The 27,367-nt window shown below is 38.5% G+C and overlaps 1 protein-coding gene across 1 annotated transcript in view; it reads left to right on the top strand.

Moving 5' to 3' along the window:
* Rims1 (regulating synaptic membrane exocytosis 1) overlaps window positions 1–27,367 on the top strand; it is a 419,282-nt gene that overhangs the window by 141,605 nt on the left and 250,310 nt on the right. Inside the window, exon 3 of the mRNA XM_051204313.1 lies at window positions 23,279–23,347. Within this exon, the coding sequence (XP_051060270.1) occupies window positions 23,279–23,347 (69 nt within the window). The remainder of the gene's footprint in view (window positions 1–23,278; window positions 23,348–27,367) is intronic.

Raw genomic sequence — 27,367 nt, 5'->3', positions numbered from 1 at the left:
AGCATTTTCCAGATTCATGCTCAGTAGCTCATAATTATTTTCTTCTGGTTTGCGGTTTTTCAACACATGGGTTGATTGGGTTTATCACTAAGTTGCCAGGTAAAATACAGGTGCCTAGTTAAATTATAGACACAAGTAACTAACTTGCAAAATTGGAAAATTTCATATCTCAAAATATTAATGTACATATATTAAACCATTATATGTACCCTACACAAAACCTTACACCCCTTAACAAAACACACAAACATGTTATTTTTTGTATATCTGAGACTGTCATTTAACTACTTACACTCTATTTACATTTGTTAAGTCTGACAAAACTACTTGTTAGTAAAAAAAACACTGAAGTTTCTTCTTTGTGGGGGGTGTTTCAGAAATAAAAGGCATATTTGTAGTGTACTAGTTCAGATTCTTTTGAATCAATACTTTTCAGGCCAGGGAACCAATAAAATTTTTTTTTTTTTTTTTTTTTTGTGGTCTTTTCTGCGTAACTGCCCAAGGCCAAATCTTTAAAAATACCTTAGGAAACTGCCAAGTTACAGAGCTGCCATTTCATTATCAGAGTCAGCATCAAGGGGAGAGAAAAATATCACGAGACTATAGAATTCCAGGACTTTGAAGGTGATGGAATTTTAAAGACCACTAAGTTTAAGTGAAGAACTGAATCACAGCTTTGATACTAAGGGACATAACAAGTCATCCAGCTGAGATCAGTCCTGGGTCTTATAGCTCTGGGTCTGATGCTCTATCGGTATGTAAATCTGCTGGGGTGGGCTTTCTATTCTAGAAGGCAATTAAGATGTATGTGTATGTGTTAGGTAATTAAAAGAAAGAAATTAATCGAGTTCAATAACCCTGAAGTGCACCGTGTTGGACATTATGAACCATAACACTAACTTCTGGTAAGCCTTAATCGGTGACTCCAGTGAACATCCTCCATAGTCTGTCTGTAGGAGCCAGACAGTGGGCTGCTCAGACCCTGTGTCGCTTCTGAGTGCGTCACGTTGGCCGGTCTACCTGTGTATAACTCAATGTCTTTGTCTTTAGTATTTTGGAGATCAGAATTACATCAAAGACTATGGAAAGACTCAGTGCAAACCTCTATAAAGAATTTCTAAGTGTACCTGACAATGGTAATGACCTAATATGAGTTAGTTATTAGTACCATTTTATTATTAATACACAAGGTGCTTAAAAATGGCTAGGGCTATCAATACTCCTTCAGAGTAAATATGATTAAGAATGTAATGGAATCTACTAGTGTAATTTCAGTGGCTTTAAAGATCCACGGGAGACACAGTGTCTTATTCAGTTGCTGCTTTAATGATTTTTCAGAGGCAGTGAATGGCCCCTCCTTCATGTTTGCCAACTGAGACATATCCATGGTCCTCACTTTTCTTCCTCGGTTATGGGATTCCTGAGACACAACACAAAATGTTTCTTATCTTTGTAAGGTCAATTAGAGAAAAACAAAATGCCCTCAATTAGAAATTAGTATTGAACTTCTGAGGTTTTAAAATCACTTTAGGGACCATAAACAAAAGAAAAACCATCTGGTCATATGAATCTTCTGTTTTCTTTAGTGACGTCTTAAGAGGTTCAATTCACTCCTGGGAAGAAGAGAAAAGGAGAAAAATTCAGTTTTTTTTCCTTCCCACTTCAATTTTGATAATTCCAATTAGTGGTTCATAACCAGTAAGATTAAGGATAAGTTTCCATATTTAGTAGCTACAGTATGTCAAGGAACCTCTGAGGGAATGGACTATATTGATCTCAGTCCCAAGCTTCCTCCAACCTATTGTGACAGACTGTGTTAAAGCCTCATGGGAGCCTTTACCTGTGAGGATGAGTGGACTGGGGAATGAGCTAGATGGAAGGGGGGGCTTGGAGGTAGGAGGAAGGGTGGGAGGGAGAACTGTGGTTGGAATGTAAAAGGAAATTTTTAAAAAAGTTAACAAGGCAGTTTTTCAGTTGAGGGGAACAAGGAGAAAATGTTAAAATCTGTTTTCTGTTTAGATGTCTGCTACTATTTTGAAAACATATAAAGAACTAGAAAAATATGAGCTTTTCTTATACTGTTAATATTTAGTGTCCTTACTTAAATTTTAAATGTGGCAACCTTTTACTGTCTATAAAACATTAGAAGAATAAAAATATGGACAAAGAAAAAAAGTCCTAGTAAGGCATTTGAATTTTTTGTTTTCTTGAATAAGGGAATATCGTGTATCTTTTCGATTTTAACAAGGAGACAGCTGGTGTGCTCTTACTCAGTGGATCCCAACCCATTATAATATCCTGAAAGGCAGAGAATAGCTCCAGTTTTGTTCCTGAAATACTCAATTTCACAAAACCCTGCTAGCAATTTACAGCAACATATTCTGGGTCCATTTCCTTCCTGTTAGGTAAATGGCGAGGCTGTGGTAAAGAGTGTGGGTCCCTGGTCACCAGTGAAAACCACAGCCTACATGGCTAAACCCAAAGGCGCCTGAGACTGAATTCCTAAGTCTGCTCTTAGGAAGGCCTGCCATTAACTTTCAATCTGTAATGCTGGATGTTAGTTTTCTGAGTACCCAAGGACCAGGTGAATCAAAGGGAATAATAAGCAAGGCAACACTTTTCCCATTTTCTGCAATATTCGTCTTCTGTGAAAAGCCCTGTCTGTCTATTCACAAATCTGCACACTCGGTCATGCATCTCAACCTTTACACTTTCATTCATTCATTCAGCTGGCAGTCATGCATGGCTTGAGGGCCAGCACTATGTTAAGGACTTGGGGAAAACAAGGACTTGGGGGTAGGCCCTGAATTTTAAGTAAGGGTCTCTCAAGTCTCCCACTGAAAGAAAGCCAACAAAATCTTGGAAATGCTTTCATCAGAAAACTGATCATCTCCATACTAGCACCACAGCGTCCCCAGGAAATAGTTGTTGAGAAGACAAAGGAGAAACTTGCTATATTGTTCATAAAGGAGTATAGCTCTTAGGCCTAGACAAAGCGACAAAGCAAGGCTATCTAAATTACGTCACTGCTCAGATTATCACTTATATGAAAAGTCTTCTTGGGCTTTAAAGGGAATTATGGGAAGGTATAACCTTCGCGTTTGCTTTTTGATCAATAAATGCATCTTAGCCTGAGCTTCCCTGTAGCTACTGGATCTATGATTAATAGCACATTTACACCAGAAACAGTCCTTGGTAATTTGTATAGAATAAGTGGGTGGATTCTGGCTACCTGGACCGGAACCCTCTGTTGCAAGCTCCGTTGTGGTCTCGGTTGTGTATATTTGTCTCCTTCTTCTAACTGTGGTTTGGAGGTTGAGGGTGGGGGTGACAGGCAGTGTTCTGTGTTGGCATGTGGCCAAGGAGACAGGAGGATTTTAGCAGCTTGTGGGCGGGTGTTCAGAGAACAGGTGGTCCTGGAAGGAGCAAATGACTGTCAGGATTTGGTGGCATTTGGGGGGGGGGTGTGTGTTCATGTACAGGCATTCTTTTAAAGTGGGGTATTCGTAGGGTTTCATAAAGTGGGGTGTTCTTTTCCAAAGTGTGAAAACACTTCAGTGCTCTCATGATGAGAACCACGACCCAGAATTCTAGGTTCACCAATGCAAAGACTGTCAGCGTCAGTCTATAACATCCCAAAGGGTTATAAAGGAAAAGCAAGTTATCAAAAAGCCTGTCCTCATAGCGAATGGAAACCAATATATCTGGACCACAGCTCCTGATCTATGGCCCAGGAAGCTTCATGGGACATGGGGAGGAAAGATTGTAAGAGCCAGAGCACCAGGAAGACTGTTGTGAAGCCATCTCTCCTATAAATGGCTGCATAAGAATACCAGAACAGTGCTAATATCAGTGGCCCTGCTAACTGGAAGCAGGGAAATCCTACAGATTCCCACCCCTAGACAAAGAACTATAGGAAATGATGCCTGATGAGAAACAGAGACTTAACCTCTCTTAGGGTTGAGCCTCCTTGTGGGTTCTTCAATGCAGAATGGTCAGCCCTGAGGCTATATACGTGCAAACGAAACAACAAAAGTGGATTCGGCAGGTTGTAATTATATATATATGTGAATGTGTGTGTGTGTGTGTGTGTGTGTGTGTGCGCGCGCGTGTGCATGCATGCGTAACCATTTTAATCATAGAAAAATAAACTATCACCATTCAAGTGTGGGCCATGGGAGGATTTGGAGTGAGGATATCCAGGAGGGCCTGGAGGGGAAAAGTGCTATAATACTATATGAATTGAAAACATACTTTTTTTTTTTTTTTTTTTTAAAGTAAGAGCAGTGACCGATTTACAGAATGTGCTCATGATGGTTGTTCTAGGGTTTTGGTTTGCTTTTAAATTGGTTTATTGAGGTCTCATTAGCATGCAAAATATCAACCTTGTTTAACATCTGCAGCTTGATGGGATTAGAAAGACTCAGCACACACAAAGAGGTGATTTGCAACATGAATACCAGCATCAGAGAAACAAACCACTCATCTCCTCAGACTATCCTTAGGCACCACATGACGTGGGTATCTATTATTATTATTATTATTATTATTATTATTATTATTATTATTAAACCCTCCCCTGGGGGAGGGGCATCGTGTAGAAGATGTATGTCTTGAGGTAATGCTTTGGCTGTTCAATAATGGGCCTTTTTCTGTTCATGCTATCTCAGAGAGTATAAACCGTTTTCACCTCACTGCTGTTGGTTTTGAGAAGCATCACTTGAATCTAGCAAAATGAAGCTCTTGCAGTGTGTTCCTCGTGGCACACAGACCTTCCAGTGTGTCCACTGTTGCTCATCTCCTACAGAATGTGAGCGTGGGGACACACGTGGAAAAACTGCAGGTCTCAGTAGCCAAGTCGATCCCGGCCTCCGTAGGATTTGGCAAGAATGAAAGTTCTGATGCGCTTCACAGTTGACACAATTAAGTACTGATTGCCCTCTTCGGAGATCTGTGAGACAGTGCAGGACTCTTCTGTATGGAAGGTTATGTAACAGAACTGTAAAACTCCCAGATCTGATGGCCACCATGGCATTATAAAGATAGAGGAGTTAGGAGTTAATAATTTGATGTAAGCTTTAGCACATCAGGGCCATTTAAAAAAACAAACAGACAAAAAGAATATTGAAACTTTCAGAATAAAAAGTTTATTTTTTATAATTCAATGTAATGTCAGCCCCGAAAAACAAAGTAACATTATGCAGACTGACAAGTTTATATTTAGAAATATGTATTTATGCCCATTGCATATATGAATGTCAACAACAAGTAATGGAACACACCAAGAATTTGAAAGAGAACAAGGAGGTATATTGGGGAGGGTGGGAAGGGGGGAGGGAGGGGAAATGATGTGTTTATTTGACACCTCAAAAAATTAGAACAAATAAAAATTAGTCATGCAAATATTCAGATCACAGCATAATAGGGCTCAAACACTTTAAATGTGAAAGTTCAAGGTGCAGTAAGAGTCCTAGGTTTTAAACACCATACATTTACAAAGTCTCATTGCAAAACAAAAAATTGAGCTTTCTCATTTGTCTTGCTTTGCAGTTTTTTTTTTTTTTTTTTCAAACAAGGTCTTGCTGTGGAGCCCAGTTTAGCTTTGAATTTATGTAATCTGCCAGCCCAGCCTTCTAGGTACTGGGATTGCAGCTGTGAAATTCCATACATGGTTGGTTGGTTTGTTTTTCTCTCTTTTGTAAAATAGTGTTTCAAAGCATCACTTAAAACTTTTATTGATCAGGAACACGAAAGGGAAATACTAGAGGCTGGTGAGACAGAAAGTTCTCAGTGGTGTATGTAGAGTTGGTGACAGATTCCCTACTGCATATTTTATTCCTCAAGGGAACAGTGTTCACACTGTGAGTATATTGGAAATAATGAGGGCATCACGTACTGATCTGGGCTTTTGGAAATCCCCTGGGAGAAAGTTTCTATGGGTCTCTGATGAAGTCTGCTTTGGGATTTCTTGAGTTTACCATAATGAGGTGTTTTCCTATTGCCAGGTAGGAAATTTTAACTGGTTGTCTTTCATTATCTCTTCCTTTGATATCTTGAAATACATTTTATCACTTAATAACTGTGATATCCTGGAGTATGATTTCATTGTAAATTCAACATGAAAATGATTTCATTTGACTCATCCTAAAACCTTCAAAATATTACAATACCTTTTTACTTGTATCCATTTATTCCCTAGAAATGATTATTCATTAAATGCTTTCCAATAAGCAATACCAATGTTTTCATAAGTGCCAACTGAGCTAGCAATGTTACTCTTTGAATAATAGTTGTTTTTCGTGTTGGCCTGCAGTGATTGATATTAGACAGGTATTATGAAAGCCGCTTCAATAAATATTGCATGGTTTGGTAAAGCATTTTTTCTTCATCTCACAAGCAGAATGAAAAAAGAATTAATTTTTTAAGAGAGGATTTCTTTGTAACTGACATCCATTTTAACCATCTAGAAACTATGTATGCCCTTACCTGAGTCTTTGGACATAGTTGTCAGTTTCATATTCCCTGTGACATTCAGCAAAGGTTGAATATTGTTAGAATGCTAAGTATCATTACAATAGTGGAACATTCCACTACCATGTAGCAAAAATGCTTATTACTAAATGCCCTCCAGACCTAGGACCCTCTGAAACCCAGTTATATGATTTGAGCAACTATAAGTTTACATTTAAAATTCATATTGAGAAGTATCAGTGGATGGTGGTCAGTTTCAATGGTCTAAATGGTTTTAACTCAAGACTTATTTTCCAGGTAACATCCTTAATACCAGTACAATGATGCAGTAGACCCATAGCACTATGAAAAGTGATATTACCAGTAACACCCTTTGGTAGAAAGGTAATAAAAGGGAAAGAAACATTAAGCCAAGCCACATAAATGGTCACCCTCCTTCCTTACCGTATTAAAATTGTTTATGTTACATTTGTGCACATGTGTGTATGTACGTACTCATGTTTGTACTTGCCACGACTTGTGTGTCTAGGTCAACAGAGAACATGAAGGAGTATGTTTGTTCTTTCTTCAGTATGACTCCTAAAGGAACTCAAAATTTCAAGCTTGGCAGCAAGCTGCCTTTACCCACTTAGCCATCTCACTGGCCCTTCCCTGAACATTTAAAAATATTTCTGGTCTTGAATACTTTTGTACTCAGAGGCTATGAACAGAAAGTACTGTTCATAACACAGAGCTCTCATTACTTACATAGGAAATATTTTAAGGCAGTATTTAGGTTTACTCCTAACCACTGCAGAGTATGAAGCAGCATGGGTTTAATGCCTTTGGACTTCGGTGTTCATTTGCAAAATGATGATCAAGTTACTGTTTGTGTCCTTTTCTTGTGCCATTTCCCCTTTGTGTGATTATTACCATTAAACTAGTGAAGGAAGAACTTGGCTTCCACTTATACTTCCTAAGCAGCTGTTATGAGGGCTCAGGGACAGACAGCAGTGACAGGATGTGACAGATGGCCAGCATGGGCTTCCCCAGACAACACAGATGCGATAATAAGATAACAGGTAGAAATGACTGTGTAGATGCTGAATCCTCATATCCATATCTTCTGTCGTATTTTACGAATGAGAAACAGAAAAGACTCAGGTGGGCCTAGAGTAAGTTATGGAATCCTCTAGACTAGAACTTAGTGCTTTGGGGTTGCAGGTCCTTTTATGATGGAATGCCCAATAAAATCATGGAGAATACCCTTTCATATTGTGTACCCCATCACCTAGAACAGCCTGGAAAGTGAACGTGAATTTAGTGGATTGTTTTGTCTGTGCATCAGTCCTTAAGCCCACCCTCTAAGATGTCACCCAGTAGCAATGCCACCACACAGCAGGAAGACCTTTGGCCTGTTTGTCTGAAGAATCCCAGTCACTGGGAAACAGACAGGGTTTTCTAGGTACTGAAAAGAAATGTGAATATTTTCTCACACCGGCCAAAGTCAACTGGTAGAGTTTTATGATCAGTACTGAAATCCATTTTCCTCTTTTTTTTCTTTACTGATACAAACAAATCATATGGGATTTCTACCTGGTTTTGAATAAATCACATAGTTATAGAAATTATATAGCATTATAAGAAGGTAGTTTAATTGAGAACCTACAAAATTGTCTGAAGACAACTGAAATTTTCATCTTAGTGGTTTACAATGAATAAGGATACTTACCCATTTAAAACTCAGGGAAATAACACCCTGAATTTCTTTATCAGGCGATACAACATAGCTTAATGGAGGTTCATATGCGTGAATATCTGCTGTGTTAGCGTGTTGTAAATTGCTATCGCTATTCTTATCTAATAAGCCATGGCCTCATTTTCCTTCTCCCTTACTTCACATCCAGGAATTAATTGAACATACACAATCTGTTGCATGCATATATGTTTTTTGAGGTACATAAATTCTCTCTTTCCCTCTGCCTAAATGTGTAGTTATTTTTATTGCTTATAAAACATATACTAAAACTTACAGGGTCATCAAACACATCTCAGATTGTTCTTGTTTTTCCTCATTTAATTCACAACAACCCTGTACTTTTTTCTTTTATATTGAATAGATACAAATTGAAGTTTGCATGATTTAACCAACAAACAAATCTTCCAGCTGTTAGGGCAAACCTCTTAAATAGAAGGGCACTGACTCATATTGTGGCTATTCTCAAAGTTTAATGTTAGATAAATACCCCTGGCATTGTAAAAATACAAAAGCCAGAATATTCTCATCAAACCTTACCAGATGTTCACACTGTATAAATAGGAGAGTGTTCACAAAATACAAAGAGTTTTTTTATTTCTCTGATGGAGAAAAAGACTATGCAAAAGTGGTTTAGACAAATTTAATTGTAATAACTGAACCTAAAGAAATGTGGAAGAGTATATAAATATAATGTATCCATTTAAAAATCAACCTCAGGTAAGTAAATCACAATATTTAAAAATTGAATTCTAACTCTTCACTTGTAAGTATTCTTTTGTCTTGCTTCATTTAATGTTTATACAATATTCCAGTGTCAGATGTGCTATTATTTATTTAAATAATCTAATAGCAACAGACAGAGAATGTCCAATTTTTCTAAATTATTAATAATGCCATATAAAATGCTATCATATTTTCTCCTGCATGCCCTTCTCTTCTTCCTTTACCTCTGCTGAGATTAGCATATTTTGCTTAGAGATTAGAAATAACTACTTAGTCTAATCTATTACTGTTTCTAGTGTAGCTGCTCTCACCTTCATCACAAACATTAAGCTGAACAAAATAGTAATATTTGTCAAATGTCCACAGTATTTTAATAACTGGTATTTAAGTAAGATGAAAGATAGACAATGGAGACACTTGGCCAAAAGATTACTTTGTGGGGTTAACAAAAGAGCACCATTTTCAATAGTAAAAATACTCAAAAGAAATACAACTATACTAATCAGCTATCACCTTGGAGTATGCCTCAGACGAATAGTATTAGAATGTAATTTTTTGACTTGCCTTTGCTTTGTAGGTCTTATGCTACACTCACCTGTTCCAAATTATGTTTGCCTTGTATTATTTTTACCTACAGTCTGTGGTATATAATGGATTAGACAAGAATGAACGCAAGCGCGCAGGTGTGCGCGCGCACACACACACACACACACATGTCATTAACACTGAATGTAAAATAGAAATGCCTGAAAAGGCAAGCTTGGCCCCACTAAAACTGTCACTCATAGAGGACAGAATTAAGGACACGACAAGGAAGTAGAAGTGTTGAATCTAGGAAAAATTGTTTCCAAGTATATGTATATATCAAACTCATGAATATTTTGCATTAATTATATTCATTATGGAAAATAATTCCTCATAAATTGAACATGTGAATAGGGGCAGCTAAAACTATATCAACACAGAAAGTACGTGTGATTGTAAAATTGAATTACACACTTAAATCATACACTGACAGTTTTTTTTTAAAGAGTGTATTCCATTGAGAACATTTGGGTTAACTCTAAAACCCAAGTCTGTTCCTTTAGAATGTTTGATTTAATAACAACAACAACAAATTGTCATATGTAGTCTGATGTAAAACTGATAAACTATTAAATCGACATTTCTTCTATATTCTGCATATTATTCTGTGTGCCATCTTTAGTTATATGTATATATTCTTTTCCCACCAAAATGATTTAAATAGAGACAAAGTCAGAGGGAACATCAAGTCAAATATTTTAATGAATAAAATATCAAAAATTTCCTGATAATTTACATGTATGTGAATACAGGAAAATTCACATACACATAGAAGATTAAGATCACCCATGAGATAGCTCTTCCCTGAAAGGACTGCTGATGGGAGATGTCATTCTGTATATGTTTCTCATACTGGTTAATAATAAAGCACTGTTGGCCAATAGGAAAGGAAGATAGGAGGGACTAGGAGACAAGAAAAAAGTAAAAAGTAATAAGGAGGGGTCAAGATGGAGAGTCAGGAGAGAGCTGGACGCCAACCGCCTCCCCGGTAAGAGAAGGCCATGTGAAGATACATAGATCAACAGAAATAGGTTAATAATTAAAGGCAGAGCTAGCCGATAAGAAACAAGTAACCGGGCCAACAGTATTGTATCAAATACAGAGTCTCTGTGTATTATTTGGGGCTGGCGTGGTGGCGGAACAAGAGCAGGCGGCGGGCAGAAAAACCCGTACTCGTTACAGACTGCCTTGTAAACGTGAAGTAATGAATCTCAATCCCATGACCCCATGCAAAAGGGGAGTGCTTTGGTGTACACCTGTAACTCGAGAGCAGATATGGGGATCCCCAAAGCTTACACATACATGCACGCTCACTTCCATATACATTTGCAGACATCCACATTGATATGAATAGATACTGCACACAACCACACAAACATGGACACACACTCATACACATAAATAAAATAATCCATGTATGCTCGAACTAGTAACTTTTGCATAGTATGTATTTTTCAGATATGACCTATGTGTGCAGAGTCCTTTGAGTTTTCTAGATTTTGTTCCCCACTTGACCAGTTGTCATTAACATTCAATGCAGTATTTGATAAAAGCATTATTGTAAAATCAATGTGCATTTCCATGTTATTAACAAATGTTTTAAAAGTGGGATTATTAAATGACTATGGAAAACTTTTTGAACAAAATGATCAGTATGTAAACTATCAACCTACAAACGTCACTAAATGCACTCACAAAGATACACACCCACACAGGAATGCACACATGCACACACATATATAACAGAAGTAGTGACCTTAATAGGGTTTAAAGGGAAAATGCGAGCAGTTGTTGGAGGGAGGAGCATGGGAGGACTGGAAGGAGGAAGGAAATGGAGAAAGGATGTAAACATACTTCAGTATTCAAAATTCTAAAAATGTCAAATTAATTTATTCGTGAAACAACTGAGCTTTGACTCACAAGTGAACAGGCTAATGTAGAACTTTATTTCGTACTCTGCATAAAAATTAACTCAGAATGTACTATAAGCCTAAATAAGACTTAATCCAGAAAATAATTTGAAGAAAACATAAGAGAAAATATTTTGACTGTCAAATAGGCAACTATTTCTTGGACACAAAAAGAGGAGCCATTAAAAAGAAAACAGGACTGATTAATTTCATGAAAACTAAAACTCTGTGATTTGGATGACACTGTTCAAAAAAATTGACTGCAAGCCACAAAATGAGCCAAAACAAAAGCAAAGAAAACAAAACATGATAAGACATACTTCTAATCCAAAAAAAATGAGCATGAAAAATGACTAAATAATATTAAGTAAGTAAGTATCACTCTTTAACAGGCAAAATATTTGAGCGGACTCTTCACTGATCAGTCAAGAAATGTGAAATTGCATGTGAAAAGATGGATAGCACGTCCATTGCTAAGGAGAAAGTATTCTGCTATGTGGCATGGGCTCCAAAGTCCATTTGTATACTAGGGGTAAATACTGATCCATTACTAGAGGCCCCATAGTCTGCCCAGCCCTCCTAACTGACACCCACATTTACGGAGTCTGGGTTGGTCCTATGATAGTTTCCTAGCTGTCAGACTAGAGCCCATGAGCTCCCCCTTTTTCAGGTCAGCTGTTACTATAGGTTTCTCCAGCATGGTCTTGACCCCTTTGCTCATTACTCCTCCCTCTCTGCAACTGGAGTTCTGCTCAGTGTTTAGCTGTGGGTGTCTGCTTCTGCTTCCATCAGCTACTGGATGAAGGCTCTAGGATGGCATATAAGGTAGTCATCAATCTCATTACCAGGGAAGGGCATTTAAGTTAACATCTCCATGATTGCTTAGATTGTTAGTTGGGGTCATTCTTATAGATCTTGGTTTATTTTTCTAGTGCCAGATTTCTCTTTAAACCTATAATGGCTCCTTCTATTGTGCTGTCTTTGTGCTTGCTTTCTTCTATTATGCCTAAAGCTACTAAAAATGATGGAACCTATAGACTCATTTGTAACTGGCTCTTCTAATGTTTTTTTTTTAAAGTCAGGGCAAGGATGTTAGTTATAATTTGGGGTTCAGGAAAGGCAACAGATGGTTTGTTTGAAAACTTATAGTAAACACTGAAATTTTAAATTCTGCTTTCAAAACAGGAGATTCTGAGAAACATACTGTATTCTTCAAAAATATGCATTAGAGTCTGGATTGACATCTTGTTCTGACCATAGACTTGATGTAATGGCCATACCTTAGGAAGAGGAGGAGCTTGCTAGAGTCCTCTCTCTCTCTCTCTCTCTCTCTCTCTCTCTCTCTCTCTCTCTCTCTCTCTCGTTGTGGTTAGCCCAACTTCTTCCTTATAAGAGGTAACATTTGCACACTTAAACCACATTCAAAGGTGTGGCCATTACCTCAAGTCTATTTGCAGAACAAGATGCCACTACAAGAGCCTGGAGAGATAGCTCAGTAGTTAAGAGCACTGATTACTCTTCCGGAGGACAGATTCAATTCCCAGGACCCATATGGTAGCTCACAACTATCTATAAATCTAGTTACAGGACAGTCTGATGCCTTCTACTATCTTCTGTTGGCGCCAAACATAAAAATGGCTCACAGAAATACATGTAGGCAAAGTATTCATACACCTAAAAATATGCCTTAATATTTGTTTCAGGCCAGTGAATCATATAACACATTTCTGACAGTTCTGGTGATTTCTGTTATTGTTTGTATTTTCTATGCTTATGCACTCTGCTGGTTCTAATGACTTGAATCCACATATATTTTTTTTTAAATCTGGGATAATGCAAATACATTATTCGGAAGACAGCTTTCAGCTTTGTTTTAGGATACCAACATTGAAGTCATAAAACAAAAAAGGAAAGAATTATTAAATAATTCTCTCAAATGGCTCTAATCATTCAGGAAGACTATGATATGTAATTACAAAAATCTGTATAAACCTAAATGTAATCATATTTCATAATTTACACAGGTCTGCATAAAAAATAGTTCTTTATTAAAAGCAATCCAGGTCTGATTTTAGTTCTTCTTGGTTTTTTTGTAGCTTGATCCCCTAATTGCAGAAATTGATAGTCTCTTTGTGACTCCCATTGAGTTGCAAGAGTCGTTGAATTGGCTCTTCAGATAGAAGCACTTACTAGTGTGTTATTTTTGAGAGGGGCATTGTGAGACTCAACAATTCCAATCGAATCTATAGCAAACCATGGAGTTTCAGAGTTTGTTTGAAACTTGATAAGCAGACATCTAAATTCTGTGACAATCTGTCTTCCGTGGTGATAATGTGTGTCCCGTCTTAGGTATAATAATATTTTATTGATGATTGACAGTGGGCACCATATGGATACTGAGAGTATCTTTGGGCTTGTGGAGATGACTCAGATGGTAAAATGCTAAGGACTTTGGATTGATTTTCAGAGTCTATGTGAAGAGGTCAGGCATGGAACATGCACATGTAAACCATACACTGGACAGAGAGGACTCTGAGCTCACATAATAAGTAGTTAGTCTGTCTTACTTGGGGAACCCCAGACCAATGAGAAAGCCTGTCTTACAAAGCAAGATGGTTGGCTGGGAGAGCTCAATAGTTAAGAAATCTTTTGTTAACAACAAGAATTTGGAACCCAGCACCTCAATCAACCCCTTATAGTTCCTGCTTCGGTTGTCTGATGCTTTCTTATGGTCCCTTGAAATACCGTAATGTTCTCACACATTCACTCATACACACATGTATATAAATTTTGCTTTATTTCAAATAATAACATATTTTTTTTAAAAAAAATAAAAGGTGGCTGGCTCATGATGAAACACATATACCCAAGATTATCACCTGGCCTCCATATGTACACACACATGTATGTACACACAAGAGGCTTTCATATAACCAATAGCACTAGTGGCAGATAGTGGCAGAGTGCAATCTTTCCTCTCAGGGTTTGGCCTTTGCTGACCTTAGCCAAACTAGACTATGTTCCTGCTTTCTCTAACGCTGTAATGTTCTTAGGGTTCCTGAGTCTGCAGCATTATTGACCCTTAAAATTGATAGGAATGCCTTTCCTATTCATCAGGGATTTTCAGCAAGATACAGCCTAAATGTTGCTCTCTCAAGAGTTAGATGATAGATTTTATTTGTCCATGTTCATAGAAGGCGGAACACCATATATATATATATATATATATATATATATATATATATATATATATGGGAAATATATATATATGGGAAAAGGCAAGAAAGCAGCTATCTTTTCCAGAGTATATATAGTATCACGAGGAAGGAACTGGGATGAAGAGGTAAAAAGTGTCAGTAGTCTCTGTGAAATAGGACTAAATGCATAAATATTAATGGAAATGACATTAGCATAGCAAAGAGTTATTTCAAATACCTTCTAAATATTATTTATGAGAAATAGTGTGAGAACAGCAAATTTAGTACTCATGCCTAAGATTAAGCAGGTTGAGTTTGTACTGGAATGAAAATATTCCAGGAAGCAAGCACCGAAATGCTATGAACACTTGGACTTGCTAACCTCATGCTGTGCTCACCATGGCTGTCATCTGAGGTGCTGGCCAGTGAGCCAAGAAAGAAAATGTGTGGTTACAGTGAAAAGGGAGGGAAAGGCCTACAGGATGGCTGAAAGAGTAGGACATACTTAGTCTCCACAGAGGTGTCCCCTGTCCTCCACATGTACGCTGTAGCTTGTGTCTCCCGCATACGTCAAGTGCCCACTACACACCATGAAATATGTTAACAGTAAAGAGTGAACAGAGACTGTAAACTAGAAAGGGGGCAGTAGAGTGGGCTGCAGGCTCTGCAGGGGACTCAGGATGTGCTGGAAGCAAATGCTGAGCCTGCCGCAGGCTCTACCTACACCAGGCCTCCACCTTGGGAAGATGTGGTACCAGAGAACACACCTTGGACAGGGGATCTAGAATCAAGATAAAGTGTTCAGGAAACACGGGTATGTGAGCACCAGCAGCCTAAATCGCATAAGGGACACAGAAAACGGGAATCTGCTTGATGGGGGAGGGAGGGGAGTGAGAGAGAATGATTGATTTATCAAATGTTTATTGACCAGATAAGAATTAGCCTCACAAACTCAGAACCTGTGTCTGGCAAAGGACCACTTCGGACAGTTTGATATAGAGGACAGAGAGGACTTTATTACAGAGTATCAACAGCTGTAGCATCTAATTATAATTTATTTGAATATAATTTAATTAAACATCAGTCAGACAGTGGGCATTCTGATAGCATTAGGATGTTGGGAAGTGTGTATCATTTTGGATACAAATATCACTGTGGAAAGTTAACCAGCTAAGAATGGTCTCCCAAATTGTTAAAGTTTACATAATACTGGGATACAGGGTAGAGTTGACTAACCATACAAACGAAAAGATGTTCATACCTCACTCCTAAAGTCTAATGCTCTTTGGTATAATGTTTGCTAAAGATACTTAGCCTTTGTTTTGAAGAGACATAGTAAGAAAATTTAAAAATTAATATTAAACATAGGATATATGAAGTCATAATGTCTCAGGACTATTATTAGTGATCATTGTTATCTCTATTTGAGCAGTTTCTTCTACTCCTCTAGTTTCAATTTTAGAGAAAGCGCTTGCTTCCTGCTGGGGATTTCCAATTAGGTTCCATGTATAATACTCTTGTGTCTGTCACCTTGTTGGTTAGAGCCTTCCTACCTAAGTGAAGGGTCCACACTGAAGGTATGCTCACAAAAGCTAAGAAAAATCCTGAGGTTGTACTCCCCAAACTTAGGGAACCATCTGGGGAAAAGGAAAAATAGGTGTATTTAAAGGTAAAATGCTGATCAAGATTTTGAAAATAATCCTTTTGTTTTGCCTGGGGATCATCTGGAGTACAGCTTTGTGTAAGTAACAGCTATGTTAGACCTGGTCTCTTTCTCCCAATTCTTTCTTCCCTCATTCCCTCTCTACCTCCCTTCCTTCCCCCTTCATTCCTTCACTGTTTTTGTCTTTTGCTAAAAATCTTTTGTGACTGAGAAACTTCTAGTCAGAAGGATGACATTTCACATTAGTCTTCTGTTTCATGTCAAAACTACCTTACTGAGACTGATGAACTCTGGAGCACTGAGTTCGTCTCTCTGGTTGTGGTCCCAGTCCAACAGTCACTTCTCAGCTACATTCATTTGTAAGATTGCTTAAAGGCGAGCTCAACAAGGAAGACACCAATAGCCCTTCCAAAGTGGTTGGGGGAAATCTCAGGAGGCCTATAGAGTACTATAGGCACCGAGGAAAGCTGGTAGTCAGAAATTATTCTTCTCCAGAGAAAAGCAAATCAATTGGTTTTCTAGTGCCAAATGGGTAGCACTGAAAATACACATACAAACTCCATTATATGGACTTAGATGTTTATGTTTAGGAATATATATGCACATGAATATACATATATGCATGCAATACCAATTAATGAAAGACGAGGCTATGAATATGAAAGAGAGCAGAGAGGGTTACGTGAGAGAGTCTGGAGGGAAGAAAGGAAAGCTAGAAATATGATTATATTATGATCTTAGCAGGAGAGAGAGAGAGGAGAGAGAGCTAATGTTCACTCTCTATTTACTCTCCATTATTTAGTGCAGAATTTCTTTCCTAGCCTTTTTGCTACTGACCTTTCTCAGTAGTGTAGGAAACCCATGATCCAGATCTACTGTCTCGAGTGTGGGCTTTATGGTTGATTCACCATCTACATACACACTCTAAGCTCCTTCTATATCACGTCACTCTGGTGCTGAGCCACAGGATAGGAAAAAGAAGAATCCTCTGGTGGCATCCAGAGTATGTCTGTGTGCTGTGAGGATTCCTCTTTGCTTCTCTGCCCCACACTGAGTAACCTTCAGCTCCCTCTGGGGGGGTGAAAGTTAACTGTCTTTTCATGGGAGTTTGATAGCTGTTTTTCACGAGGCCCTGGGGGACTTGACATCTTCAGAGTGCTATGCTGTGAAACACCAATCTTCTTCCCAAACACTGCAATGCCAGCACCATTTTCATTCATTTCTCTAGTGACAGTGGCATTAGGTCTTCCCCTTTTTCAGGATGCTTAGCTATGTAGCCCAGGCTGGCCTTGAACTCTCCAGTCCTTAGCTTCCCAAATACTGGGGTTCTTGGCATCTACTATGGCTCAGTCTACTGAGACATTCATATGTCCCCAGTGGATAGAGTTGTCAGGCCCACTGGTCTTGTGGGAAAGGAGTATGGAAACAATCCCGTGGACATACCCACTTCCTCTGGAAGTCTCTTCCTTTAGGCCCCTCCTCCCTCTTTATTACCTCACTCCAATAAAGACTGAACCTGGTCTGGCTTCTTTTCTATTTGTAATAGGAGGAATGGCACCTGCTTTGCCCTTGGCCTTGTATGTGTTAGTTTCTTTACTCAAGGCAATATCCTTTCTCAGTGCAAGACTGAGAAAAGAATGAAGAATGACGCCTTGCTCTCCCAGCAGTGCTGACGTATGTTGTCTGTTTGCAGGTAATGTTATAACTCCTTTGAAACAGAAGCCAATAAAAATTAAGGCATTTATTTCCCAGAGGTCACTTGGAAGGTAGTAAGTGGTGGGGCCTAAATTTAAATCTGGGCAGGCTGGTGACAGAGACTGCCCTCTAAATCCTGCCACTTAAGGCTGGTGAGATAAGATGCCCTTTGGTGATTTGTGGATTTTAAGGCAGGTAAAATGAGATGCCTAACTATGATGCATGGGAGCAGGATCCTAAGATGTCGGGCTATGGACCCCTGAGAATAAGCCTCAGAAACATCCTTGTACAGAGTGGAAGTAAAGTTTACAGTGCCACAGGTCTCATTTAAGCTGCTTATCTGCAGTAAAACAGCAACCAATGTTTAACCCAGGGATGGTAAGTGTCCAGGTTGAATTCTGTCCAAATAGAAAGTTTATTGAAACATAATATCATTTTCATTAATGCTTCCCTTATGGACTAATTGACAATAAAAACTGATTAAGTTTATAAGTTAGTTTCCTCTGAGCTGTTCATTCAATCTAGTATATTAGATGGTCAGAGAGGGTTTTTGAATTATGCTGACATGGTAAGAGTACATGCACAAAAGGTGTGAATATATGAATACATTTGTACACTTTCACAAACCTTGGTAGACCTTCCAGAATGCAAAGCTATTTGTTGGTGAGTTAGAGGTACACTAGTTGAAATTTAAGACAATAAAATTACTTGTATTTCCACATCACATATCAATTATACAGCAAAAATGCCCATGGAAATTCTTTAAAGAGATACTAATCTCAGCAATAGAGAAGACCAGTTAAAGTTGTTCTGACTGATAGAGGGCTATTAAAAGACTAAAAGATTAGTAGTGATGGAACTATAGGGCACAACATTCCATTCCCCAAAAGGCCAAAGGCTGACTTGTTACATGTAACTTCCAAAATACGTGTACCTCTTCAGGAAACTTAGAATTAATATTCAGATGCTCTGTAGTTACATGTTCCCTTGTATGTTCACATCATTAGTAAATCCCTCCAAACTGCAATGCATGTTTCTGCATTTCTGAAATTTTATCCTTGAAGTCACCTAAAGTGTAATCAATTATGTGAACAAATGAAACAAGCATTCTTTCATTGCATTCTAAATGGGAGGAAGAGAAAAAGAAAGTGTGTGTGTGTGTGTGTGTGTGTGTGTTTGTGTGTGCACATGCACACACACGGTTGGGAAACGTCTGGAACCCTAGCATTCAGGAGACAGAGACAAGAGAGTCATCATCACATTTGAGGCAAGATTGGTTTATGTAAGAAATTCCAGAGAAGCCAGGGCTATATAAAGAGACCCTGCCTCAACTACGAACCCAAACCAAATCAAAGCAAAAACCCTAGGCAATGAAAACGAGCATACCAGAGAGTTACCGCAGGTTGGCACCAATGACAGAAGAAAATAAGCAATTCTAATCAGTTCTAGCTCTGTGAAACAGTGAGTACAGCTAGGATTATTTACAGGAGCTTTGTGACGGATTACTCACAGCAGTATGGAAAACCTATGATCACCGAAAAATCAATCTCCCCACAACCTCTTTGAGGAAGGGTTTGGATAGTGAATCCCTCCTAGCAGCCTTTATCTTCAGTCTTCCCTCCTGGTACCTATTAGCTGTCTCGAATCTTGGGATCCCATTCACTTTTTTTGTGATGGAAAGTTAATGGGTCTCTGCAGCTGATCATGGCATCTGATAATTCAAGCCCACAATGGTTCTATTATGCCGGAATACAATTTTCCTTCTACAATGCTCTGTCCCTTTCTCTGATTATTACAGTCTTTCCTTCTGGGATATCTCCTCAGCTGTGGATGGAGAGATAAAGATGTAGGGACGAATGTTCAGTGTTTTTGTGAGGGTCTGGAGAGGGTGGGCATGCACATGCCACAATACATGTGTGGAGATCAGAGACAGTCTTGAATGTGGATCCCTTGCTGTCAAGCTTCTTTGAGCCTAGGTCTCTGCTATTTCCTGCTACTTAGACAGACTAGCTAGTCTGTGAGAGCTAGAGATTCTCCCATCTCTAGCTCAGTTCTCACTATAGACTCACACTTAGCATACCTGGTTTTACATAGGTTCCAGGCATTTGAAATCAGGTATTATGCTGCATACAGTTGACCCACTGAACCATCTTTCTACTCTAGGGAAACTCTCAGAGTGAGATTCTGGTTCAGCTCTAGCAGGTATGCATGGCTGGACTAGAGAGTTAGCCTAGCAAGCCATTCATGCCCACCTGCTGTGTGGAGAGCAGGAAGAGTTGATTGTGTGCTTATCTGAAAGTTGAGTAAAGAAAACAGTTCAGGTGGGAGCAAGGACTGATGCCAGGTTCCATTCTGAACCTGACCTGAATCCTAAGCAGCCTTCCCATCGGTCTGGCTCCTTCTCTAAACAATCCCCTAGACACCTTGTTCGTCAGCATAGGTGGAGACTCATTACTCTGTCTCCCCCCCCCCATGTTTCATGAACACATGTGTGTACTGTAGCTTATGCAAGCATCTTTGTGCCGTGGTTATCTTCAATATGAAAATCTAGAGGTCACACCTGCATGACTAATTTTATTTCTTTTTGTACTCCTATAATTCTCATCCAAAAAAAAAAATAAATAAATAAACACACAAACATACATCCATCAGGCGTAGTGGCTCTCATTTTTAATCCTGGGACTTGGGGTGTTGTAGCAGGAAAACAGATGGCAAATGTTCAGCAACTGCTGATTCCTACAGCCTGGAGTACATAGACCCAATTAATAATGAAATAAAGGAGGGAGGTTATAAAGTACATGGGTAGCAGGGAGGAGAGAGAGGAGAAAACAGAATCAATAGACCCTTGATTTGTGGAGAATTACTACTTTTTATGATGACCACAAATCTCAATTTTCATAGAATTTCATAGTTTAAATTCTTTCTTAACTGGGCAGTGAGCAACAAAGCCTTGCCATTTATTTGGAGTATTTTGGCATCTCTCAGGATGGCTTCGTTTTGCCATGAAAGCAACTAGGGGAGAGTTTATCTTAGCTCACAATTCTAAGTTACTGTCCATCACTTTAGGGAAGAACCAGGAGCTGGAGGTGCAGAGAGCTCTACTACGTCTTCAGTCAGAAGGAAGTGAAGACGCTTGCTTGCCAGTACTCAGCTAACTCTTCGCTTTGAAATGTTGTCACTCGTGCTAGGCTGAGACTTCCCACATCAATCAGTGTAATCAAGAGGATATTTCTCAGACATGCCCACCTGACATAGACAGCCCCTCATTGAAACTCCTTCCTTAGTTGATTCTACAGTGTGCCAAGTTGACGATTAAAATCAAGTATTATAGGACACAGGCAGTTAATGGCTTCAAATTGGGTATGTTTCAATTCTTATGAAGAACAAATGAATTCTAGAATGTTTTCTTTTTTTAACTTTAATGGCTAATGATGCATGATTTAAAATAAGCATAGATGTCTATGAAGGCATTGCTGTTTGGTTTTGTGTATTTATTTACTTATTTTTTTGGTGTGTGTGTGTGTGTTGCATGTGTGTGTGTTTGGTTTTTGCCCTCAACCGTGTTGAGGCTGTGTCCTTGTTCCTGTTTCTGTTGCCATATTGCATCTTAGTTCACAGTAGTTGAACCATCAGCTTCATCCTTGAGATGCTTCTGACTGCATCCTCACCATAGGAATACCAGAATTACAGGTGAGGACCACATCATCTAGCCTGGACAGGTTTATGTGGCAAGTGCTTTGACCAGCCAAGACCCCTCTATTGCTATTAAGTATTTTGTTCAGTTTATTATTTATTTAGTATCATTTATTTTAGTATTTTTAGTATTTTGTAATACATTATAACACATCCATCAGCATAAAACATTTTTATATCAAATCTATCCAATTTTAAAAGTAATTTAGGTTCTTTATGTTATAATTCTTTGACTTCATACACATTTTTCAGAGAATTTTGGTAGTTTTCACTTCCCTTTATGCTCTCTAACCCCCTCCTTCTCTTGGTTAGGAAATGAATTAAGACCTACAAAAAGTCAAGTGTCAAATTGGATAATGGTGTGTATATGTATTACATATTATATAACATGAATATATTCACCACATTCTGTAAATGTAGTTAAGGAATAATGAATAATGAACTGTTTCAATAAGTATTAAACTAGCCCTCACATTTTAGAGGAGGATGTAAAAATTGAAAAGTTCACAGATGTCTTAGAACTCCAGTTCATGTGAGTGTTAAGGAACTTATTTTTTCCCAGTAAATATACAAGCAAGAATTCTTTTACAGGTTTGGGGTGCAGTAAACTCAGATTCTTTGGCCTGAAGCTGTTATAGACATAACCTACCTAGTGAGTTAAAGGTTCAAATATATATATATATATATGAATGAAAACCAATAATAATGAACACCAAAACCAACAGAGACTGTTTCTTGCATATTTGGAGCAGCTAGAGCACCATAGGTATAAGTATTTAGTCTTCCCAGGTGACTGTAACAAGAGTGGCTATTCCTACTCTAGAAGTCTACAGATGTGTCTTCACCTGTGCAGAACTGACTATGCTTACTTGTAGAAAATAAAGTAGCAGTAGCATTTCTTCCAAACTCATTTCTCATGATGTAATAAACTAACGGGACACTTACATGATCAGTGTGACACTAAATATTATGTAGGAGAAAGCCCTTGATTCTCTTAAAAATAAAAGTGAAGCTGCTCACGGTGACTGACACTTATAATCGTAGTATTCAAGAGGCTGGGGCATAAATTTGAGGCCAGTTTGGGGGTACATAGTGAGTTCTAGCCCAACCTGGGCTTCAGAATAAGTACCTGTCTCAAAAGTAAAGAAATAATAAAGAAATAAGGAGCAAACCAAAAGTACAATTAAGTGGTGATCCTATCAAATGTATACAGGAAGGCTTTAGAGCATGACACCAGAAACTGCTCTTACTCTCCCTTAATTTCTCTTTGGAAATGTCTCACTCCTCACTTTTGGGATTCCCAGACTGGCCTAAGAAAGATTCAGCAAAGCCTGGCTGTTACACTGATCTTTTCAGAGTTGACCCTTATTTTAGTCATTTAAGTAAAATTCCATGGGGGGGGGACTCAAGGGACCACAGATGGGAAATGCAAAAGTGACAAGTGTCTTTCCTACCTGCTTTGCTGAGCAGAGTAGAGCCTTTTTTTTTTTTTTTTTTTTTTTTTTTTTTTTTTTTAAATAGCCCTGCTCAGATTTTGGTAGCTTTCTGAGCCTCTGGTACTCTCCAGCTGACTGAGTCTGTCTTCTTCTCCCTTGCCTTGCAGGAACATTTTCAGATGTGTCTGTGTTCCCAGAAAGCCAAGCAGCGAAGAGGGAGGCCCAGAAAGAAACTGGTATTTCCTCTCCTTCCTGCTTTGGTCTGCTTTTTAAAGTTTTGTTTGCCCTCCCAAATGGCCTCTTGAATGAGAGCCCCCAAAACGGTGGGTCCATTCAGAGCAGTCCTGTGTGTCCTGTATATTCCAGAAGCCACCCAGTCTTGCAAATGCACAGTTATGACGAAAGCAGGGCTTCTGGAAGTCTGCTTTGCTTCATAGCATGGATTGAAACATCACACTTTGACCAGAAAATTCCCACCAAAGCAGCACAACTTGCCCTCTCTGTATATCCATCTTATAACCTCCGGTGTTTACATTATTAAAACTTACCGGAGGAGGGGAATGGCCTCCCGATGGTTTAAAGGATTAAAATTGAGCTTTTAATTTTATTACCCATCTAAATATATATGGTAATGGTGATGGCAAAAGGAGCCCTGATCCCGAATAGGCTTCCTACCCAAACACTTTTCTTAACTTAAGAGCTCTGATTTTAAGTGCATGGATACCTTTGGGGGCAGGTGTGTGGAATGTACATGGCACATTACTGTGGCATGGTTCCATTGGGTCTTTTTTTCATATATAATATATACATATGACTTTTTCATAATTCTATCCAAGTGTGGCATGTTTCTACTATGTACATGAAACATTTCTGAATCATTTTGGTTCAGAATTGTTAAATACAATATATTAAAAGCTAACGTTGAATCAGCAGACAGAAAATAGGATAAACATGGTGTCACTGTCCAGTTCAAAGCTTTATTAATTTGTGTCCAGAGTCTTCCAGTATTATTAATGGTGATCATGTTGAAAATATGCAGTCTTGCCCAGTGCCTCTGAGGCCTTGACCTGGTCTTTATGGCCTCCTCATTCTGGATTCTGCCTGTGTTTTACTTTAGTTTTTGTTCTGTCCCATTGGGTACCACTATTTTAGGTAAGCGGTCTGCTTATTAGGGCAGTAGTGTGTGTGCTTTTAAAAATCTATGCTTCCTGATGCTTTTTTTTAACCTGTCAAATTCCTGCTGTGTTCGTGTGTAAATAATGTCCCCCCCTTTTAGTTTGATATGTTTGTCAATTATATCATCTCTGAAATCTCTTCTGAAATAACTCCAATTTTCAAATCTCCAAATAAGTATTACATTATGTTGAAATGTCATTCAAGCAAAAATGACTCTACCTACAGGATATCTGAGAATGGTTTGCTTTGAATCCCAAGTACTACTTTTGGCACAATTCCATAACCCTATTATTCAGTAAGTCATTGTTCATTAAATGATAAATTTTTCTTCTTTGTTCCAAATACATGATGTAATTAACATCTCCTGGGGTATACAGATGTTAGCATTTATAGTTTTATTTTAGTTAAGCACATGACAGATGTATTTGAAATATGGATTTGGGAGGTGTATAATTATTTAAAACCCTAGAGCATTTTGTATAATCTAATATTTGACCTCCCTATTTAGTCATTACCCATTATTTTTTTTTAATTGTTTTTGTTTAGTTCTTAGGCAGTCTCGCTGCTTAAAATGATAAAACAATCAAACAAACAAAGAACAAATAAAACAAAAGATCAGAAACCAAACAACATAAAACACTCCACGGGGAACTCTGGGATATCTGTGTTTTATATTTATTAGTATTTTAAACTTGAAGAGTTGTTGCCTCCAAACTAATGTGGTATTAAAAGGGTTAAATGTGAGGCTTAACTGGAAAGCTGCAGGTCACAGAAGGCTTCAAGAATACTGCCAGTAAATTTTACCTACAAGTTTCTACTGTGAGCACTGTTCACTGTTACTAATCAAAAGATATACTTTCATTTAGCAACCCTTAGGTGGTTGTAGATCCCAGGGAGAACAGTTGCCAAGTTTTGCAATGCCTTCCTTGGGTTTGACTCCCAGTACTACGAAGTAAAACTTCAAGTATGGGCTGGCGCTCTTTTTCTCTAGGTAGCAGCACTAACTCAGACCCTCTCTCACTTTTCTTCCTTCTCTTTTCAAACTTGAGTCTGGATGTAGCGAAATAAGTGTTGGAAGAAATACAAGAATAACCCTGGGTGTACCTCCCGTTTTCCTGGTAATCAGTTTCAGCATTTCAGGCAGAGTAGCAAACTGCAGAATAAAAAGTCGGCACAGGGGCTCAGTGCATACATTCGTCAACTTCAAGTCAGACTATTTTTTCTCTTTTAATATTTTAAATGTATTGCCGGGAATTCTAAAAGACACTTACAACACAATAACATCTTCATTGTTGCCCTGGGGGGAATCTTTGTTTTAAAAGGCAAAAAAAAAAAATTGCATTCTTATATCATTAAGATGAGCATAAATAAAGTTATTGAGTAGAGCTGTGTTGGCAGAAGCTGTAGACTCAGCTTGTACTTGAGCTTTACTCAGAGTAGGAGTAGCATCCTGATTTGGTGCTTTAAGTCTCTCAACAGACTGTGGCAGTGGGGTGGTTTCTTATGATGAGTAGTATTTAAACTTATGCTGTTAAACTATTTTAAAACATGCAGAGGCATTTATTTGTCTGGGTTTGTTCTGTCCATATCTTAATAATATTCCATATTTTATTAAAAGCTAAAAACCGAGGCAATTCTGATCCCATGACACAACCATAAATTCCCACATATCTGATTCTTTGTTTAGTCTAGCTTTGCTTTTTATTTACCTGTTTATATGTGACCAACTGCATGATTCCTCATAGTCTTTGCCTTATGATTTTTTCTTATTATGTCCTCCTTTTTCTCCCACCCCATTCTTTCCAAAACCACAGAGAACATTTGGCTTGTTATCACATTAAAAACAGCAAACAAGGCTGGCGAGATGGCTCAGCAGTTAAAAGTACTGGCCACTTTTTCAGAGGACCCAGAATTGAACACAAGAACTCACATGTCTAAGCACAACTATCTATGACTCAAGTCTCAGGGCATCTGATGTCCTCTCCTGGCCTCTTAGGGCATCTGGCACACATGTGATGCACAGACATACATGCAAACAAACACACATATAAAATGATAAAATAAAATTTAAAACACAGAAAACAGCAGGGAAAAGTGTATTTTATTCATATAAGAATCTGAAATGCAAGTTCAAGTACATTCGGACCCAGTGAATGTTGCTATATTATTGTAAATTCAGGGGAAGCGGATGGTTAGGAAGGTCAAGGCCACTCTGAACTGCAGAGAGAGATCCTGTTGTAGAAGAAGAGGAGGAGGATGAGGATGAAGAGGAACAAAGTTAAACTAGTTCAAGTACACTTTGTTTATTGGAAAGGCAAAGGAGCCGTGAGGATGGTAATAAGGAAATACACTTTTGCAATAGGGGAAGGTTAACCATAAAGCATACCAAAGTTTGTGTGCCTCAAAGCAATAGTAAATAATTTTTCCCTGTAAAACCAGCTAAGAATCAGATCAGAAACAAAAGCAACAGCAGCAAGATGATACAGTGCCGGGCTCCCACCTGCCCCTTGCCTTGGAGATGAAATTCTCCAACCTCCGCCTTCACAAAACAATCTCCTGTGTGTGTCTTCACACCATCTTCTCTCTATATATATCTGTTGCCTCCGTGGCTAAATTTATCCCCTCTTTAACAGCCATAATGGATTAAAACCCATTCCAGCACTCACATTTATCCTGATTAGTCTACAAAGGCTACACTTTCAAGGAATACTCTATTCGCTACTGCAGGGTAGAATCCTAGCAAACTTTCTCGGGGGGCGGGGGGAGCGCTAGTACAATGCATGACACCGTAAGGTAAGGGAGACAAAGCCTAAGCTACTTTATTCCAGTAAAGAATCCCTGGGAACAAGAGCGAAGCCCAGTCCTCGGTTATCCTGCAGCCGTATGTACTTATAAACTCCCACCGGTCCTGGTGGAGGGAATATTGATTCCCTGACTTCATAACTATTCTGCACTTCAGGCAAACAGTCTTGAAAGGGTAGAGAAAGCTATGAGACAAAGACGTGCAAAGTGCTGGTGGGAGGTGGAAATTATAGGCCACGCTTACGTTTTTTCTCTAATTTTTTTTTTAAAAAAAAATC

The sequence above is a fragment of the Phodopus roborovskii genome, unplaced genomic scaffold (genome assembly GCF_943737965.1).
Source record: "Phodopus roborovskii unplaced genomic scaffold, PHOROB, whole genome shotgun sequence".
In the NCBI taxonomy this organism is placed as follows: Eukaryota; Metazoa; Chordata; class Mammalia; order Rodentia; family Cricetidae; genus Phodopus; species Phodopus roborovskii.
Note: the sequence above shows the minus strand (reverse complement) of the source record. Positions and strands in the feature narration are given on the sequence as shown.